General features: G+C 40.3%; 1 protein-coding gene across 2 annotated transcripts in view; it reads left to right on the top strand.

Moving 5' to 3' along the window:
* Ift57 (intraflagellar transport 57) overlaps nucleotides 1–14,334 on the top strand; it is a 55,426-nt gene extending 41,092 nt beyond the window's left edge. The window contains exons 7-11 of one of the 2 annotated variants that reach the window (XM_051150028.1): nucleotides 8,567–8,638; nucleotides 9,506–9,637; nucleotides 11,075–11,137; nucleotides 12,796–12,972; nucleotides 13,973–14,130. In XM_051150028.1, coding sequence (XP_051005985.1) covers nucleotides 8,567–8,638; nucleotides 9,506–9,637; nucleotides 11,075–11,137; nucleotides 12,796–12,972; nucleotides 13,973–13,984 — 456 coding nt within the window. In that variant the 3' untranslated portion in view covers nucleotides 13,985–14,130. Of the gene's footprint in view, nucleotides 1–8,566; nucleotides 8,639–9,505; nucleotides 9,638–11,074; nucleotides 11,138–12,795; nucleotides 12,973–13,972 lie in introns of both variants that reach the window. The other variant, XM_051150026.1, reaches the window with a different exon arrangement.
* Nucleotides 14,335–15,839: the final 1,505 nt, after the last annotated feature.

Raw genomic sequence — 15,839 nt, forward strand, 5'->3', positions numbered from 1 at the left:
TTTTTTTGTATGAAACCAGCATTTCATTTTGAAATAAATTCAAATGCAAATTCAAATTGAACATAAGTTATTATCCTTTTTATCTGTTTCATCACCACATTTAATTTGCTAATATTTTGTTTAGTACATGTATAACATTTATAAAAGGTATAAAAGGGATTTATCCATGATTTGTTGTTTGGTTGGTTGGTTTTGGCTTTAGAGCTTTGTCAAGCTTTAATCTAATGCTGTATGGGCCTCATGAAACCAATTGCCCCCCTTCCTCCTTCCCTCCTTTCCCCTCCCTTTCTCCCTTCTTTCTACTCTGCAATAGACTTTGTACAAGCTTGTTCTTTCCTATTTAATTAAATGTTTGGGGAAATTCACTGATCAAGCCATCTGGATCTGGATATTTCCTAATGAGAATGTGTTTAATTGTATTTGCTGATCCTGTGAACACTTTAAATTCATTTTTATGACAGTTAATATATAGATTAACTCTTGTAAATTTTCAAATACTAAAACCCATGTTAACTCTGTCTTAGAATAACAAAAGCATGATAGCTAGCTTATAAAGAGAAAGGCGTGTTTGGACAAAAGCCTGGAAGCTTTCCGTTGCCCTGTTGCTGCTGGGCGGCAGCAGATCATGTTGTACTTTTGTTCCAGAAGTGTGGTAAACAGCTTGCCTCATGGCAGGAGCATGGGAGAGAGAACAGGCTGGGACCCTACTGCCCTTTGCAAGAGCCTGCACACAGCGGCCCAAAGATCTCTCACGAGGCCCCACTTACAAGTTTCTACCCTTCCTAATGCTTCCTAGAAATCAAGCCCCACAGCTTGAGACTTTAGACTCTAAGGTTTAGAAGCTGTGAAAAATCCAGATTTTTACTACAAATAAGATTAAAGTCATCCTTACCCATGGTCTCTTGTCCTCGCTCATTGTGAATCTTATGTTTTGAGAGTTCTGTGTAGGTTTGTGCTCAACAATGCATTTACCCGTATGACTGGAGGCTTCTATTTAAAAGTAACTAAATCTTAATTTCTGCATCTTCAAACAAAATATATGTACTGACAGTCCAATAGTTCTTAGCATAATGCTTACATGTATATTAAATGTTATGCTTGTTACCATTGTAGATGGCTTCATTAGATTTAAAGAGAGCACAGGATCCATGTGACTGTTGAGATCGTATTCTACACTTAAAGCAAAGAAGCAGTAAGGCTTCTGACTAGCCAAAATGTATATATGTGTGTGTATGCGTGTATGTGTTGGGGGATGGTCTGATGTATTTTGATGCTAATTACTGCTTGCTGTCTCTGTGATCCACCTTTTGATTAACAAAAGGCCATCCCACCTGGGCAGGGCAGAGAAGATAGAGGTGTGGCTAAGGGTCCAGAGGGAGAGAGAGGAATTCTGGGAAGAAAAAGGAAGACTGCCATGAGGAGGAAGGACAGAGACCTGAAGGGAAGAGAGGAAGGCTGCTGTGGATTAGATGGAGGAGAAGCACATGGCTGGCGTGGATGGAGAATCCAGCCCAGATGAAGAACATGAGCAAGTATTTGGGATTATGAATGGGAGGTAGCTTGATAGAAGTTATTGGAGACAGATGGCGTGGGATTGGGGCCGGTATCACATGCCTCCCACACTACGGGAGTAGTTAGAGGATTCATATCTACCCTGCCCCATGTTAACTAAAGCTATTTTAAAATATACCAAGTGTCAGTGTCTTAATTGATTGCTAGCCAGTAATACTAAAACTAATACAGATAATTTTAAAACAATAAGTAGAGCCCAATGTATGTATCTTTCTTAGAGTTTTATTGCTATGAAGAGACACCATGACCACAGCAACTCTTAGAAAGGAAAATATTTAATTGAGGCTGCCTTCTAGTTGAGGCGTTTTAGTCCATTATCATCATGGCAGGAAGCATGGCAGTATGTAGGTAGACACGGTGCTAGAGAGTAGCTGAGAGTTCTACATCTGAATCCTCAGGCAGCAGGAAGTGACAGTGACACAATGGCCAGGCTTGAGCTTCTGAGATCTGAAAGCCCATCCCCTAATAACGTACCTTCTTTAATAATGCCATACCTACTCCAACAAGGCCACACTTCCTAATAGTGCCGCTCTCTAGGGGGCTATGTGGGCCATGTTTATGTGTGTGCATATGTGTGTATACATGTATTATGTATGTATGTGTGTGTATTATGTATGTATGTATATGCATGTGTATGTATGTATTATGTACATGTGTATATGGGTGTGTATTATAATGTATGTGTATATGCATGTGTATACATGTATTATGTACATATGTACATGTGCATATATGTGCATTATATATGTATGTGTATGCATACATGTGTATACATGTCTATATACACAAACATAGCTACTGAAGCTCATTTTTTGGTAGGGACGTCCCTAATCTGTCTTTGTAAGTTGTACTTTTCTTTTAGAAATAGTCCTAGCAGGGTTATCAAGTGCGTTCATCTGGAGCAGGTTAGAAGCAAAAAGATTCCCCACAATCTATACTTCATCAAAACAACAGGAAAATTATTTCATTCAGTGTGCATGTTTAAATAGGGAGTTGTCAGGATCTCTGGGGTGGTGGTGTTGCTGTTGTTGTTGTTGTTGTTGTTGTTGTTTTGCCTGAAATTAAGGGACAGCTTAAGAAAATGAAAGCAACTGCTTGAGGTGAAGAGAATCTGTCTGTGACAGAAAAGGACATTTGGTTTTGTTTTCAATTAAGATAAACTGTGAAAATCAAACAATCTCAGTTTGTGTCCCAGCCTGTGAGCTCAAGTACAGGATTTCTTTTCTTATCCACTACAGTAACCACGAAAACTTCCAGAGAAATTCTGAATTAACTATCTCAAACAGAGACCAAAAGAGCCCTAGTACACACTGTTGTGTTTATCAAAATGCATCTGCAAAGCAGCACTGCATGGAGATTGCACTGCTAATTATCCGGGAGAACTGGGGCAGACAGTGAGGACAGAGAGAAGAGGCGGATAGCGGAACAGAGGCGCCGTTGTTGTTCTTGCGAGGTACTGATTCCAGACACAGCAGCGCCTCAGGCCCTGTTCCTGCTGTGAGGGGAGAGGCAAAAGCTTCCTGTGGACCCTGTGAACCTGTGCGTTCTTCTATATGCCACCATGGATTTTTCATAGGCCTGGAAGAACACATCCCAGCACACAGAAGGCTCCTGCTTTGCCTTTTGTGTAACCAGACTTCTTTCTTTAGCACTGTGTCTTTCCATGAGCAAGGATGCCCAATTTAAATCTCAGATGGAAGGGTGAATCTGACGTTTTACAAGTTATATGTTAATGACGCTAACTTATGGATAAGCAGCCAGCCCTAACTCACAGTTTAATCTTTGCCTCCCTTCCCTGATAGTTTCAGAGAAAAGCTTTTAGTCATTGACACAGAATCCCCCCACCAAAAAAAGAAAAAGAAACTTAGCTGAATCTACATGTGCAAAAGAGACCAGTCAGGTGGTGTTCTGCTCAAGTACAGCCCAGAGAATCTCGGAGCCACCACAGTCACCTAACAGCTGCGGCCAGATCACATCCATTTGATGGTATGCTGCACTGTGACTCACTGGCCAAAGATGATGCTTCACAGTCTTAATGTAGTGCCAAAGAATTTAGAGTGAGGAGAGAGATTATGCTTACAATACATTTGTTATTTACCTCTCACAAATGGTAAAGTTATATGAGATTTTGTATGAGACGATTTTGAGAAATGACCAGCCTGAGGGTCTGGGAATAAGAGCGAATGGTCCAGTCTCCAGCATGCTCGAGGCCCAGGGCTCAGTCATGAGCATGGCAAATAGAAAGTGAGCCTAAAGAAGTGATGTGCTGGGTCACTGCTGCTCTCCATCCCATCGAGAGACAGTTCATAAAGCTAAGTGAAGTGCTGATCTTCAACAGACAAGATAAGTGCTTAACACAAGCGCATGCCTGAGTACTTAGGATAGGGGCTGTGGGCTTCAGACGCACATGGTGCTCATTGAATGCAGAGCAGAAAGAGCTCTTAGTTTAACCTTAGAGTCTCTTGGCAGTCTGTTTTGTCACGTAGAAAGTCATTATATGACATGAAAATCCATCGGTTTGGAAGTACATTTTCTAGACAGAACTCTGGAAAGTTCCTGTAACCTATCTAACTCGTAGTTTTTCCCACTATAAAAAGTGTATATGTTGCCAGGTGGTGGCAACACATGGCGTTTAATCCCAGCACTCAGGAGACAGATGCAGGCAGATCTCTGAGTTTGTGGCCAGTCTGGTCTTACAGAACTAGTTCCAGGACAACCAGGGCTACACAGAGAAACCATGTCTCCAAAAACAAAAACCAAAAAAAAAAAAAAAAAAAAAAAAAGAAAAGAAAGAAAGAAAAAAAAAAAAGGTATGTAATTATCTCCTCTCAAACAAACAACAACAAAAAACCCTCCAAACCACCTTTGCTCACACTAACAGTAGCAGGTCATCCTCAGTTGAGATAGCTTTGCTAATGTGTGGTTAGTCAGCTGCAGCTTAACTCCAGTGAGGCTGCACACCTCTCAGTCACAAGCTCAGGCTGAAAATTTCTGAGTAAGGCAGCCTCCTTACTTTGGCTGAAAGATGGAACAAGCCCACTCTTAAATGGATACCTCACCCAACTTCTATACAATACTCCATTCTACTGAAAAGAGCCACACAGCCTAGACCAGCATCAGTGGACCAGTTCATTCCTCCAGTATCAGCCAACAAATGCTATAAAGCTCTATAGCGGTGGTTCTCAACCTGTGGTCTCGACCTTTCAGGGGCATCAAATGACCCTTTCACAGAGGTTACATGTTAGATATCCTATATCACATATTTACATTATAATTCATAACAGTAGCAACAAAATAGTTTTATGGGTGGCGATTACCACAACATGAGGAACTGTGTTAAAGTGTCTCAGCATTAGGAAGGTTGGGAACCACTGCTCTATAGAGATGGAAAAATGGATTTGAAGGGATCACATTATCTACTTATCTCTCCAAACTTTTACATTTTAAATATGCAAAGTTACATTAAAGTGGCTGTAACTTAATGCATTCTCCACTGGTGTTCAAATTGCTGGCACTGTTGAATAGCTCCTTTTAATGTTACTTATTTCTAGCATGCAGGTAGGCTTTACATCCTTAAACAGCATTAAAGCCCATCAGTTCTCCAGTCTTACCACGCAAACCTTAGTAAAGCTTTCCACCATCTCAGCTGTCGGTTCTCAGATGTGTGCCTTCCCCCCTTTATATTCATGTCTTCAAAGTGTCACAGTTATAGTCACACTTTTTTCCCACTATATCTATCTTAAAACCTCTTCAGGAACTTCTTGGACAACTATGAGATTCTTTCCCCTGCCTTTTTCTACTGATAATTAGTGTGATAAAATTCTCTAGGAAGTTTAGAACACCTTAAAGAATAAAAATGAAACTTAAATTATTCTATATTTAAATCCATGTGTTAATGTAAAGCATACAAGCACATCCATAATGTATATACTTTAACATATATAATAGTAACTTTTATTAGTTTAAATGCCTAGTTTTGAGACTGTATTTTCTATTATCTCTATGCTATTAAGCATACATTTTTGCTGATCTTTAAAGGGACATAAACTTAGCATTTAATGTACATGTAACACAAGATACAGAGTTTCAAAAATAAAACCAGCCCACCTTCTGGCTTGGGATTTGAGCACCCTGAAGGTCTCAGATATGTGCCCTGCTGCATAGTGCCCTTCCCCACCCATGGGAGCTACCATCCTCAAGTGTGTGGACTGTTAGTGGCAGCTTCCTCCTCCTCTGGGTATTTTAACCTGCGTGTGTCTCTGAACAGTGTGTTGTTGAGTTCTTCTTGGTTTTGAGCCTTATAAAAATAACTTCACACCATGTGCATTATTTTTAATAGAAGAATGAATGATACAAAATTAACAATATTATTTTCTGGTGTTTTACTTTAACAGAAAAAAATTGCATAAATCTATGTGTATGCTTCCAGTTTAGGATGGGAATGTTTTCTGAAGTTAAAGTTGCTGAATTAAAAGATAAAAATATTTGAAAAGATTTGTTTGCTTTTTCAAAAAAATCAATGTTCATCAGGAAATATGTCCATGGAGATTTTTAATAAGATACATATTTGGATTTTTATGGCAGATAATTCTAAACCATAACTAGTTTTGTACTTTAATTGTCTATAAAAAAAACAAAACAAAAAAAACTAGAGAACATCCAAAACCAAATTCCTTGATATTTTTGGCTTCCCTGAAGTCTATCCCATCCTTGTTACCTGTTGCATTACTCATTAGTTCGCTCCTTTGTCGACCCAGAGCCCTCAATGGTTATCTTTCTACTTCCCCTGCACCAGAGCCCCCTGCACGCACCCCTCACCTGGCGAGAAGCCCCTGCTTGTCACAGCTCTGCAGTGTCCTTAGGGTGCTTCTCTTCTCTTCTGTCATGATCCACGTGAGCTGGGACACTGCGTGGCCTCCTCACTGCTCTCCCAGCATCCTCAGAACCCTGACTTCCTGCTGGGCCCTTTAACCTGTCACTGTTTCAAAACACAGACAACCTTAAACTTCAAACCAGAAATGTTTAGTTGCATGCCACTGTCCACACGGTCACACGGTAGAAGCCATTCTCCTCAGTTGTTAGAAACAGAGGCCTGGTACGATTTAATCTACCTCTTTGGTTTTGTTTCTCCCTGATCAATCCTTTCTACCTCCCTACTCCAGAATTTTGTGTTTTAAACTTGAGAATCGCGCTGACATGTTCCTTATGTCTTTCTTGTCTGCATTACCCCTTCCACCTGACATTGCTTCCCTCTCCTCTTATATATCCTAGTGCTTTAAGGTTCCATAGACATTCTACTGCCTCTGCAGAGTTTTATATCAAATGACTTTTAAATACCAATTTAAGTTACCATAATTAACATGGATGAGTCAAGTGTTGTGTCTCACAAAAAAATTTGAATGCCGATGCTTGTAGAAATATATTTGTATATATATAGTTCCGGGTAGAAAAAGGAAACCACAAACTATCTTCATTATTTATTTAGAGTAAATTAGGACCATGTGTGTGATACACAAAAGTTTGTGTGTGTTTCTGCATACATTTATCTGGAGAATAACAAAGCCATAAATAGACTGATAGAGAAAACATGTAAATACTCCAAAAGCTCTTTTGGAGCCTAGGTATCTGAATAATTTTGGGAGGTATTAGATCTTAGTTTCTGATGAAAGATGGTGCTCACTGGCCCACTCTCCTCCATGGAGCTGCTGCCCATGCTGCCTGGGTTCCTGTCTCACTTGTGCACCTACCTTTCCAGCGTAGGCTGCTGAGTGGGAAGGCCTTGTCCTTTGCTAGGTCTGCACAGTCAAGAGTCTTTCAGCTAGGAAATGGAAATGTTGACATACTTAATTGTTAAATTGGTGAGGAGCTAATCTCTAAAGTCCTTTCCAACCTTTATATCTTGACATATTTTTCTCATGATGCAGAAAGATCCAGAAAAGGGTAGTGCTTTCTCTTGTTCTGTGTTTTGCCATTCTCACTAGTGTGGGGTGGCCAGTTGTCCTCTCCTCACCGCTGAACTGGCAGTATGTGTCAGGCAGGAACTGAGACCGCTGTGACCTCAGCTATGCCCCTTTTGTGACCAGGCCTCTGGCTGCTTTGCTGTGGGACGTTAGGTGTGAGTTTAGATGTTTCTTGAGGTTCTTTGCAGCTGAGACATATTGTAACTTGATATCTGGTATGTCTGGAGCACCCAGGACACTTTGCCACCCTGTTGCCATGGCGTATTTCAAAATAAGAAAGTCAGTAGGGTGAACTGCTCACATTTTTTTGTCTTTGGGAAATTGCGTAGATACAGCAAGCAAGCCTGTTGATTTATGCAGACTGTGAGAGTGAGAACGGCCTAGTTCCACCACTTCAGCTCACCTCTCATGATTGCATTGCTGAAGTCATATAAGGTGCTTACTTAAAATGCTATAAGCTAAAATAATCTGAAGGTGTCCTTTAGGGGATTACGCAGTTGACATCAATTTAGAAGTAGTCCACCAGCAGTGGGCTCTAGTAATCAGTGCAGACTTCCTTCATTAAGGACAAGGCTCAAAATTCTTGCTGAAGACATCTGGATGAAAGCCCACTTTCATTTCCAAGGGACAAACTAATCTTTGATACATGATACTTGCGTAAAGCGAGTTGCTCCTGGCAAACATAATTGTTACTGCTTAAGCAAGTATTTCTTTGCTAATAATTAGATTTTTTTTCATTTTGATGGGTAGTCATAAATATTAACCACCAGCAGTGCGGGAATAATTTGTATTCAAATTATCAGACATCACTCTGTGAACACATAAAATAATTTACATTTACTTAGGACCTTTTATCCTAAAGTGCCCTATATGTATTTCTTCACACTCTGATTGCAAATTATATATAGGACTCTGCCACCTAAAATAGGACAGCTACCAAGCAATAACGATAAAGGACACAACCTCACAACAGACAAGTGGAAGGAGAGAACATGGGATTTTCACTCTTTTTCTCTGTGTGCTTATATCAATAGGACTGGAGGGTCCACGTTGACCAAATGCACCAGCACAAGAGTGGGATTGAATCTGCTCTGAAGGAGACTAAGGTATGTGAGTTACTACAGACCAAAAAAAAAAAAAAAAAAAAAAGCAAAACAAAACAAAAAAAAAAACAGATTTATGCATCTGGCAATGCATGAAAGTAAAAGAGATATAACCCTTATCTTTCAGGAAATTATTAGATGCACCACATCATATCTTTACAGCCCCAGTGCTTACAGCAAGTAAAGCAAACTACTTAAATAAAATCTACTTATAGTCAGACATGGCAGTACATTCCTACAAGCCACTTGTGCTTGTATCTTAAATATATACATGACTATCACACACACACACACACACACACACATCATACATCACACACACACATATATAAGACATTTTAGGGACACATCACTCTTTCTCCTGATTACCAAGGTTGCATGAACCCAAGGCTAACAATGACTAGGACTTGAAGCTTTCCCAGCCTTGTTGCCATGGCAGAGGTGGCATCTTCAGACAATGCTGCAAAGAAGCAATTTGAGTGCAAAGCTCTGCGTCCCAGACCAGACCAGCTCCAGGAAGTCATATTATTCCTTAGCTACTTTGATTTTTCAGTTTATATACAACTTATTACAATGACTGACACTGCCAGTCTCTTCCTTTCTGAAGACAGGACCCATGTGCAACCCAGATGTAGCTCCCTTGCTTCAGCCTCCAGGGCCCTGGGACTGCAGGACTGAACAACCCATCACATCTGGATCTGGCTAAAGGATTTCTCCTCATAAACTTTACTGTTGATGTTTCAAACTGTCTTCTTTTGTACACATGACTGATCATTCGTGGAGTGGTTAGAAGAAAATTTAGCTCATTTTTTTTTTTACCAGTTTTGAAAAACTATTCTTTTATCTTCTAAAATCTCATGGTATTTCTAGGGGTTTTTGGACAAGCTCCATAATGAAATTGGCAGGACTCTGGAAAAGATTGGCAGCCGAGAAAAGTACATCAACAATCAACTTGAGCACTTGGTTCAGGAATACCGTGGGGCCCAAGCCCAGCTAAGTGAGGTGATTAAAGAGTGCTTTCCGGGGACCTACTCCAGTTGATGGCCCTAATCCCTAAACTGATAGAACACATTTTTGTTCATGAATTGTAAGATGGGGAGAGGGGAGGGCTTGAGGTGGATCTGATCTGAATGTATTGTATCCATGTGTGAACGGATCAAAGAACACACAACGTTTAAAAGTTTTCTTCAACAGAAGTATATGCTTTCTCTACCCACTTGAAGTCAAGGGAGGGTGAGAGAACTCTCCATTTCATACGCGATAGAAATGATTATCCCTAGGAGTCCTTAAACACACTTGTTCATTTTCATTAGATAAATACAGGTTTGTTGCTGGCAGTCATGACTTAGAACAGGATGCTGCCTGACACTCTTTACCATAGAAGTGGGACAAAGAATAGGCTGCATTTATATGGCAGATGGAAAAACAGCTCTTGCCACTCAACTTACAGCTGTGTTTTAAGGAGCATGAAATCAAGATGGACTCAGAGGCAAGCAATTTAGTTATTAAATGAAACCAATTTTTCATTTCTTAACAGTTTAGAATTTTAATCAAAAAATAAAATTCCTGGCTCCTGAAAACAGCCATGGGAATCCCATAGCTTTCCGTGGGAATGTATAAGGAAAACCCTTATGTCCTGACATTACAGTAGAATACATGCAAATAAGGGCCTTAGTGGGAAGGGAGAAGGCAATGGGCACAAATGACCGGGTCGCGTGGTGTACATGTGTGAAATCGTCAGTGAACCACGATTTTAAAGAATAGTTGAAGAAATAAAATAAAAATAAGTTCGAGATAAGTTGTATTTTCAGAAGTTCTCAAAGACCAAGTTAAAAATAGTTTTCTTTTTATTATATTATCTTTGAATTCATTATTCCCTTATATATACATTAATTCATGAGCATTTTTACTTTTAAAATGCCCTCTGGATAAAAACACTGTGTATGTAACATTAATATTGAATAATTGACTGCTAGATTAGTTTCGGAGAACATATTCTAGTTGGCTGCACTGTCATCCACTTTATTAATCCTTATTAATTGCTGAGCTTCATACTCTACTCTGATTGATTTTTTTTTCTTCTTCTTAGAACTAATTTTCTCTTGCATAGCACACAAAATAGATTGACTCAGTGTCATCCTCCCAGCGTGTTTGGAGAGGGCAGAGGACAGTTTTTATTGTCAACTGTGCCCATGCGAGTTACACAGCTGCTCTGGGAAGGCTGCAGTAGCTCACCATTTTATAGTGCTTCACGTAAATGCATGGGGCCTATTAATAAGGACATGAAATAGCTACAGTTAAATGTCACTTTCATAAATGTATTCACAAATAAGGGGGTGCATAAAATGCTGGGCAGAAACTGCACATACACAGAGGTCATAATTAAGAATTCTGCTCCTGTTTGGCATTTGTTGTTAAACGTGGTGTTTTCCTCCTCAGGCAAGGGAGCGCTACCAGCAGGGAAATGGTGGAGTAACGGAAAGGACCAGACTCCTGTCAGAGGTATGGACCAGCCCTCTGCTGCTCACCTGTCAGCTGGGCCCCAGCCGGTAGAGCCATCCACTGGCTGACTGCTGCTGATTTCAAGGAGCACCTCTCCCAACTTCCACTCTTCGCCTTTAGAAGTTCAATAATGAGTGAACCAATTATCCATCTCTTGTTTCCTTAAGATGGCTGAAGTTGCTGGATTTAATTAATCATTAAACTTGCTCTTATTATCGGCACATCCATAACCTTCCTAATCGCTATTTAACATGGTCATTAATAATAGAAGAGTGGGTGGAGCGCCACCTGAGGAGTCTGTAGCCAGTGGTAATGTGACTCTTCAATATATACAGCTATTGTCAGTGATTGCTGTGAACACTGTGTGTGATCTAGAGTGTAGCTCTAGGTACACTAGAGAAAACGCTTCACTCGGCAACTTCTGAAATAGTGGAGTGTCACTGCATTTGTTTCCATGATCTTACAGGAGAAGAAAGAACTGATAGCCTCATTTTTCCTAGGAGATGATGAGGTTCAAAACCGAAGACTTACAATGTCAGAAGCCGGCATGAGGCTAAGACATAAGACTATGTATAGTTACAAAGCAGCACAATTTTCATAAGCTTTACTGTTCGGCTAGGAAGGAGTTAAGTTTCTCTTATAAAGAGTATTTCAGAAGTGTTTATTTTAAATATAACATTAGAAATATTTAGACTCTAGGCCTGTAGTGTTTCTAGGCAAATGAAACGTTCCTAGGCAGGAAAGCGCTCACTAATGTCTGGTAAATGAATACTTGAAGGGCGTCTGGGGACCACTTAGTCCTCACGAGTCGGGAGTTGTCCCCAGTTGTGATGTTTCAGGTGCCTGAAAGAAATTAATTTGCTTTGCCTGGATGAGCACTTTATTCCCTGGGAAGGTTTTACTCACCAGCACGACACAAGTAAAGCCCTACTAAGTTACAGTAATCACAGCGGAGCCCTGGGCTGTATAAAAACAGCTTCTCTGGTATAGAGGTTATATTTCCTGTATAATTTCAGAGATTAGATTTCCCATATAATTTCAGAGATTAGACTGCTGGCGTAGAATTCTACCACCAGTGGCTGCAGTGGTATAATCTTGACATCGAGTGCAGTTTCATCTGGAGTCTTTATACCAGCACTGCTGCCTCTTAGAGTTCAACGTTCCTGGCCTGAAGAAAGCAATAGAGCACTTTTGTATCTCACCATAGGATGCAGGCCTTTCCTTACTGGCCTGGTCGGGAAACAGTGGTCTCCTACTCACTGTACTAGTGAGAGGGATCCCTAGGAAGGCAGCTCAGGCTTCTGGTAACGTTGTGTTGACTAATAACTAATTGTTGGAGAGCAGCATGGTAAATGCTAGTGATAATTGCACAGTTCGAGGGCTTCGTACTACAAACAACTTGACTCTCATTCTATAATATCACAGCGTGAAAAGCTAATGTGAAAGTAATTTGCTGGTGTTTTATAAGCAGTCCTCAAACAATGAAACGCTTGGTGTTTCTGCATACATTGTTTTTTTATTTGAATTGTGCTAAGCATATTCTTAATGTTTTATTTCCTTATATCTAAACTGATTTTTCTCAGTATGGCATTCAAAAAAAATTCAAGGTTCATTAAAACTCAGCACTCACAGAAGGTTTTTTTTTTTTTCAATAAAAGGTTACAGAAGAATTAGAAAAGGTGAAACAAGAAATGGAGGAGAAGGGCAGCAGCATGACGGACGGCAGTGAGTACACGGTCACTGAGGGGCTGAGCTTGGGAGCCGCTCTCCAGAAGCTTTGCAAAGGAATATCAATGGAGCCTGTGTGGGTTGGCAGTGTGGCTAAGTGGGTAGAGGTGCTTGCCACTTAAACTTGACAACCTCAGTTTTGTCTCCTATCTCACGATGGAAGGAGAGAAGCAACTCCTGAAATCTGTCTGCCGACCCCTACACGTGCACACAGGCACATGAGCACACACACATAAATAATATATAAATAAGTAATCTGTTTTTGTTTGTTTTAAGAGAAATACATGGTACAAAAATGGTGTCTAGTCATCAGAATACTGTGTTATAAATCAATCAAGAAAATCAATTTTCTCTAATTTTGATTCGTATTAATTTAATTGATTTGTATTAATTTGCTTTGCCTGGAAATATATTTAAGAATGTACTTTCCTCTAACAGTGTTTAAACATGCATTTTCCTGTTTTCATCATTTTATACACAAAAAGACCTTAAGAATATCCCAAATGACACCAGGACAATGATGTGATGACCCTTGGGGTTTTTCTCCCCTCCTTTCAGGAAGCCCCAACTGAGCTGGTTCAAACAAAGAATTAATCTCTCAGTAATTACCCTCCATTACTAACCGTTTAGTTTGACCCAGGCCAGTGGTCATCACCTCAGACTTTTTATGTCACAAAGATTGTCTAGAGTTCAGATGCTCTGCATGCAGCCTGGGACTCTGGAGTGGGGCATGGGGGTTTTCTTGCAATGTTTTCAAGGGGCTCATTATTTGTATCTCAAATGTACCTTTCTTCCCTCTCTAGCTATTCTGTCCCCTGTGCCTGTGGACAAAACTATGTTGAGCACATCCTTAAATATCCACTTAGCACTTCTTTTCCTAGAAAAGTTAGAAAATTCAGCCTCAGTACGCAAACACTGAGCCAATTCCCAACCTGCGACTCCCAGTGTCTACAATACCATCGCAAAGTGGTGTGAGTGTCAGCGAGGCATTGCCTGTGGTTTAGCCCTACTTCTGCTTAAGAGAAAGTGAGGGAAATGTCAGGCAGTTCTCTAGCAAACTGATACTCCAAGTGAACGTTTTTATTCCACGCTGTTTCTCTTCTCCAGCTCCTTTGGTGAAGATTAAGCAGAGCTTAACGAAACTGAAGCAAGAAACGGTTCAGATGGACATTCGAATCGGTGTTGTGGAGCACACTCTACTGCAGTCCAAGCTCAAGGAGAAGTGCAACATGACTAGAGACATGCATGCGGCTGTTACCCCAGAGTCAGCGATAGACTTCTATTAAACGTGTGGGCTTGCATGCTTCTGAATCTCTGTTTTTATAGTAAATGAGTCTTTTAATGTTGCATGGATTTCCAAACACAATTTATACTTCTTCAAGCATGTTCAATGAGTATGTTTGCACATGTATTATATCATGGTGATCATGATGGCTAAAGCCTTTACAATGAATATAGTATTTAATAAAGTACTTAAAATTTTTCATGTTCAAAGAAGCTCTTGTTGTCATTACAATGTCATACTTCTGCCCAGTGGCTCATTATCTTAGGATTCCTTGTGTAAATGACCATCATGTGTATGCTGTCACACCCTGAACTACTGACACAGGACTAGCACCTCTGATGCTGCCCGGAGCTGGTCCCTGAGAATAGGGGGCAATTCTCCCTAGGAAGGCAGCTGCCTTTGCCTCAGCTCTGCAACTACTTGATATTTACCCCTTTCGTAACTGTGAAAACTATTAGTTCACTGTCCGTGTTGACATGTGAAGTCCAGTAGCTTAATTAATAGTTCAGTCGTATGACTCAGCTGCTTGTATGAGGAAAAGGTTGTGTGTCCCTGTGTCTACACTCCACCCTTTAGTGTGGAGTCAGCATGCTAAGCAACTTTCTGTAGAAGCTACCATGAGAAGTCCCGGGATAAGCCTCTGCTCCTGACACCCTTTTCTTAAGCACCCTACTCAGCTATTTTCTAGACTAGAATGTCTAAATTGGCCAAGTGCTCATCATTGGAGATCAGCTTATAGGCAGAGAGTATAGCCAGTTAACAGAGTGCTTGTCTAACAGGCAGGAAGCCCAGGATTGGATGCTCAGCACTCTATAAACAAGTTGGTGATGCAAACGTGTAATATTGCACTCAAGAGGTAGCAGCAGAGACGGAGATGGCTCAGTGGGTAAAGGCTGTTGCTCCCGAGCCTGCTAACCAGAGCTTTATTCCAAGGTCCTGAAGGTTGTCCTCCAACCTCCACATTAGCTTCATGGTCCATGTGTGTGCACACCTAGACATACCTGTACACACATAGACACACAGATAGATAGATAGATAGATAGATAGATAGATAGATAGATAGATAGATAGATAATACAAAATTAATTTTTTTAAGTTCAAGGTCACCTTGGACTATATAGTGAGTTTGAGGTCAGCCAGAAATGAATGAGATCCTATATCAAAAAAGCAAAAAAGAAGAACAGCCTTAAGCTTGGGAAGAAAAAAATGTTGAGAGGATCACAAAGCAAGAAATACCCTTCATTATTTTTAGGAAGTAAAAAGCACTTGGTAGTAAATTTTGATTTAAGAATGTTTTATGTCTACGAACAACATAATAAAAATCATTTTTGCTCCTAATACTCTTCTCCCCTAAATTGTTCTTTTTCTTAACACTTGCTTTTTAGACATATCTCTTTCACACACAGACACACACACACACACACACACACAAACACACACACACCTTTTGTATTCACTAAAACCCTCTAAGTTTAGATAAGAGAAAATTGACGTCTATCATAAACTACACCCAGAATGGCAACCAACACAATGGCAAATAAGACAGTTTATTTGTAGAGGAAACTAGTTCACGGTGGGGTGGCTGACAGCATGAAAGTCTAAAATCCTCCTCCACTGTACCTCGGGGAGGAGCCTAATAGACAACATGAATCACAGCTGTTGGCCCTGGGAGCTGCTTTGCCTGGGTTA

This window comes from Acomys russatus, chromosome 8, assembly GCF_903995435.1.
Source record: "Acomys russatus chromosome 8, mAcoRus1.1, whole genome shotgun sequence".
Taxonomy (NCBI): Eukaryota; Metazoa; Chordata; class Mammalia; order Rodentia; family Muridae; genus Acomys; species Acomys russatus.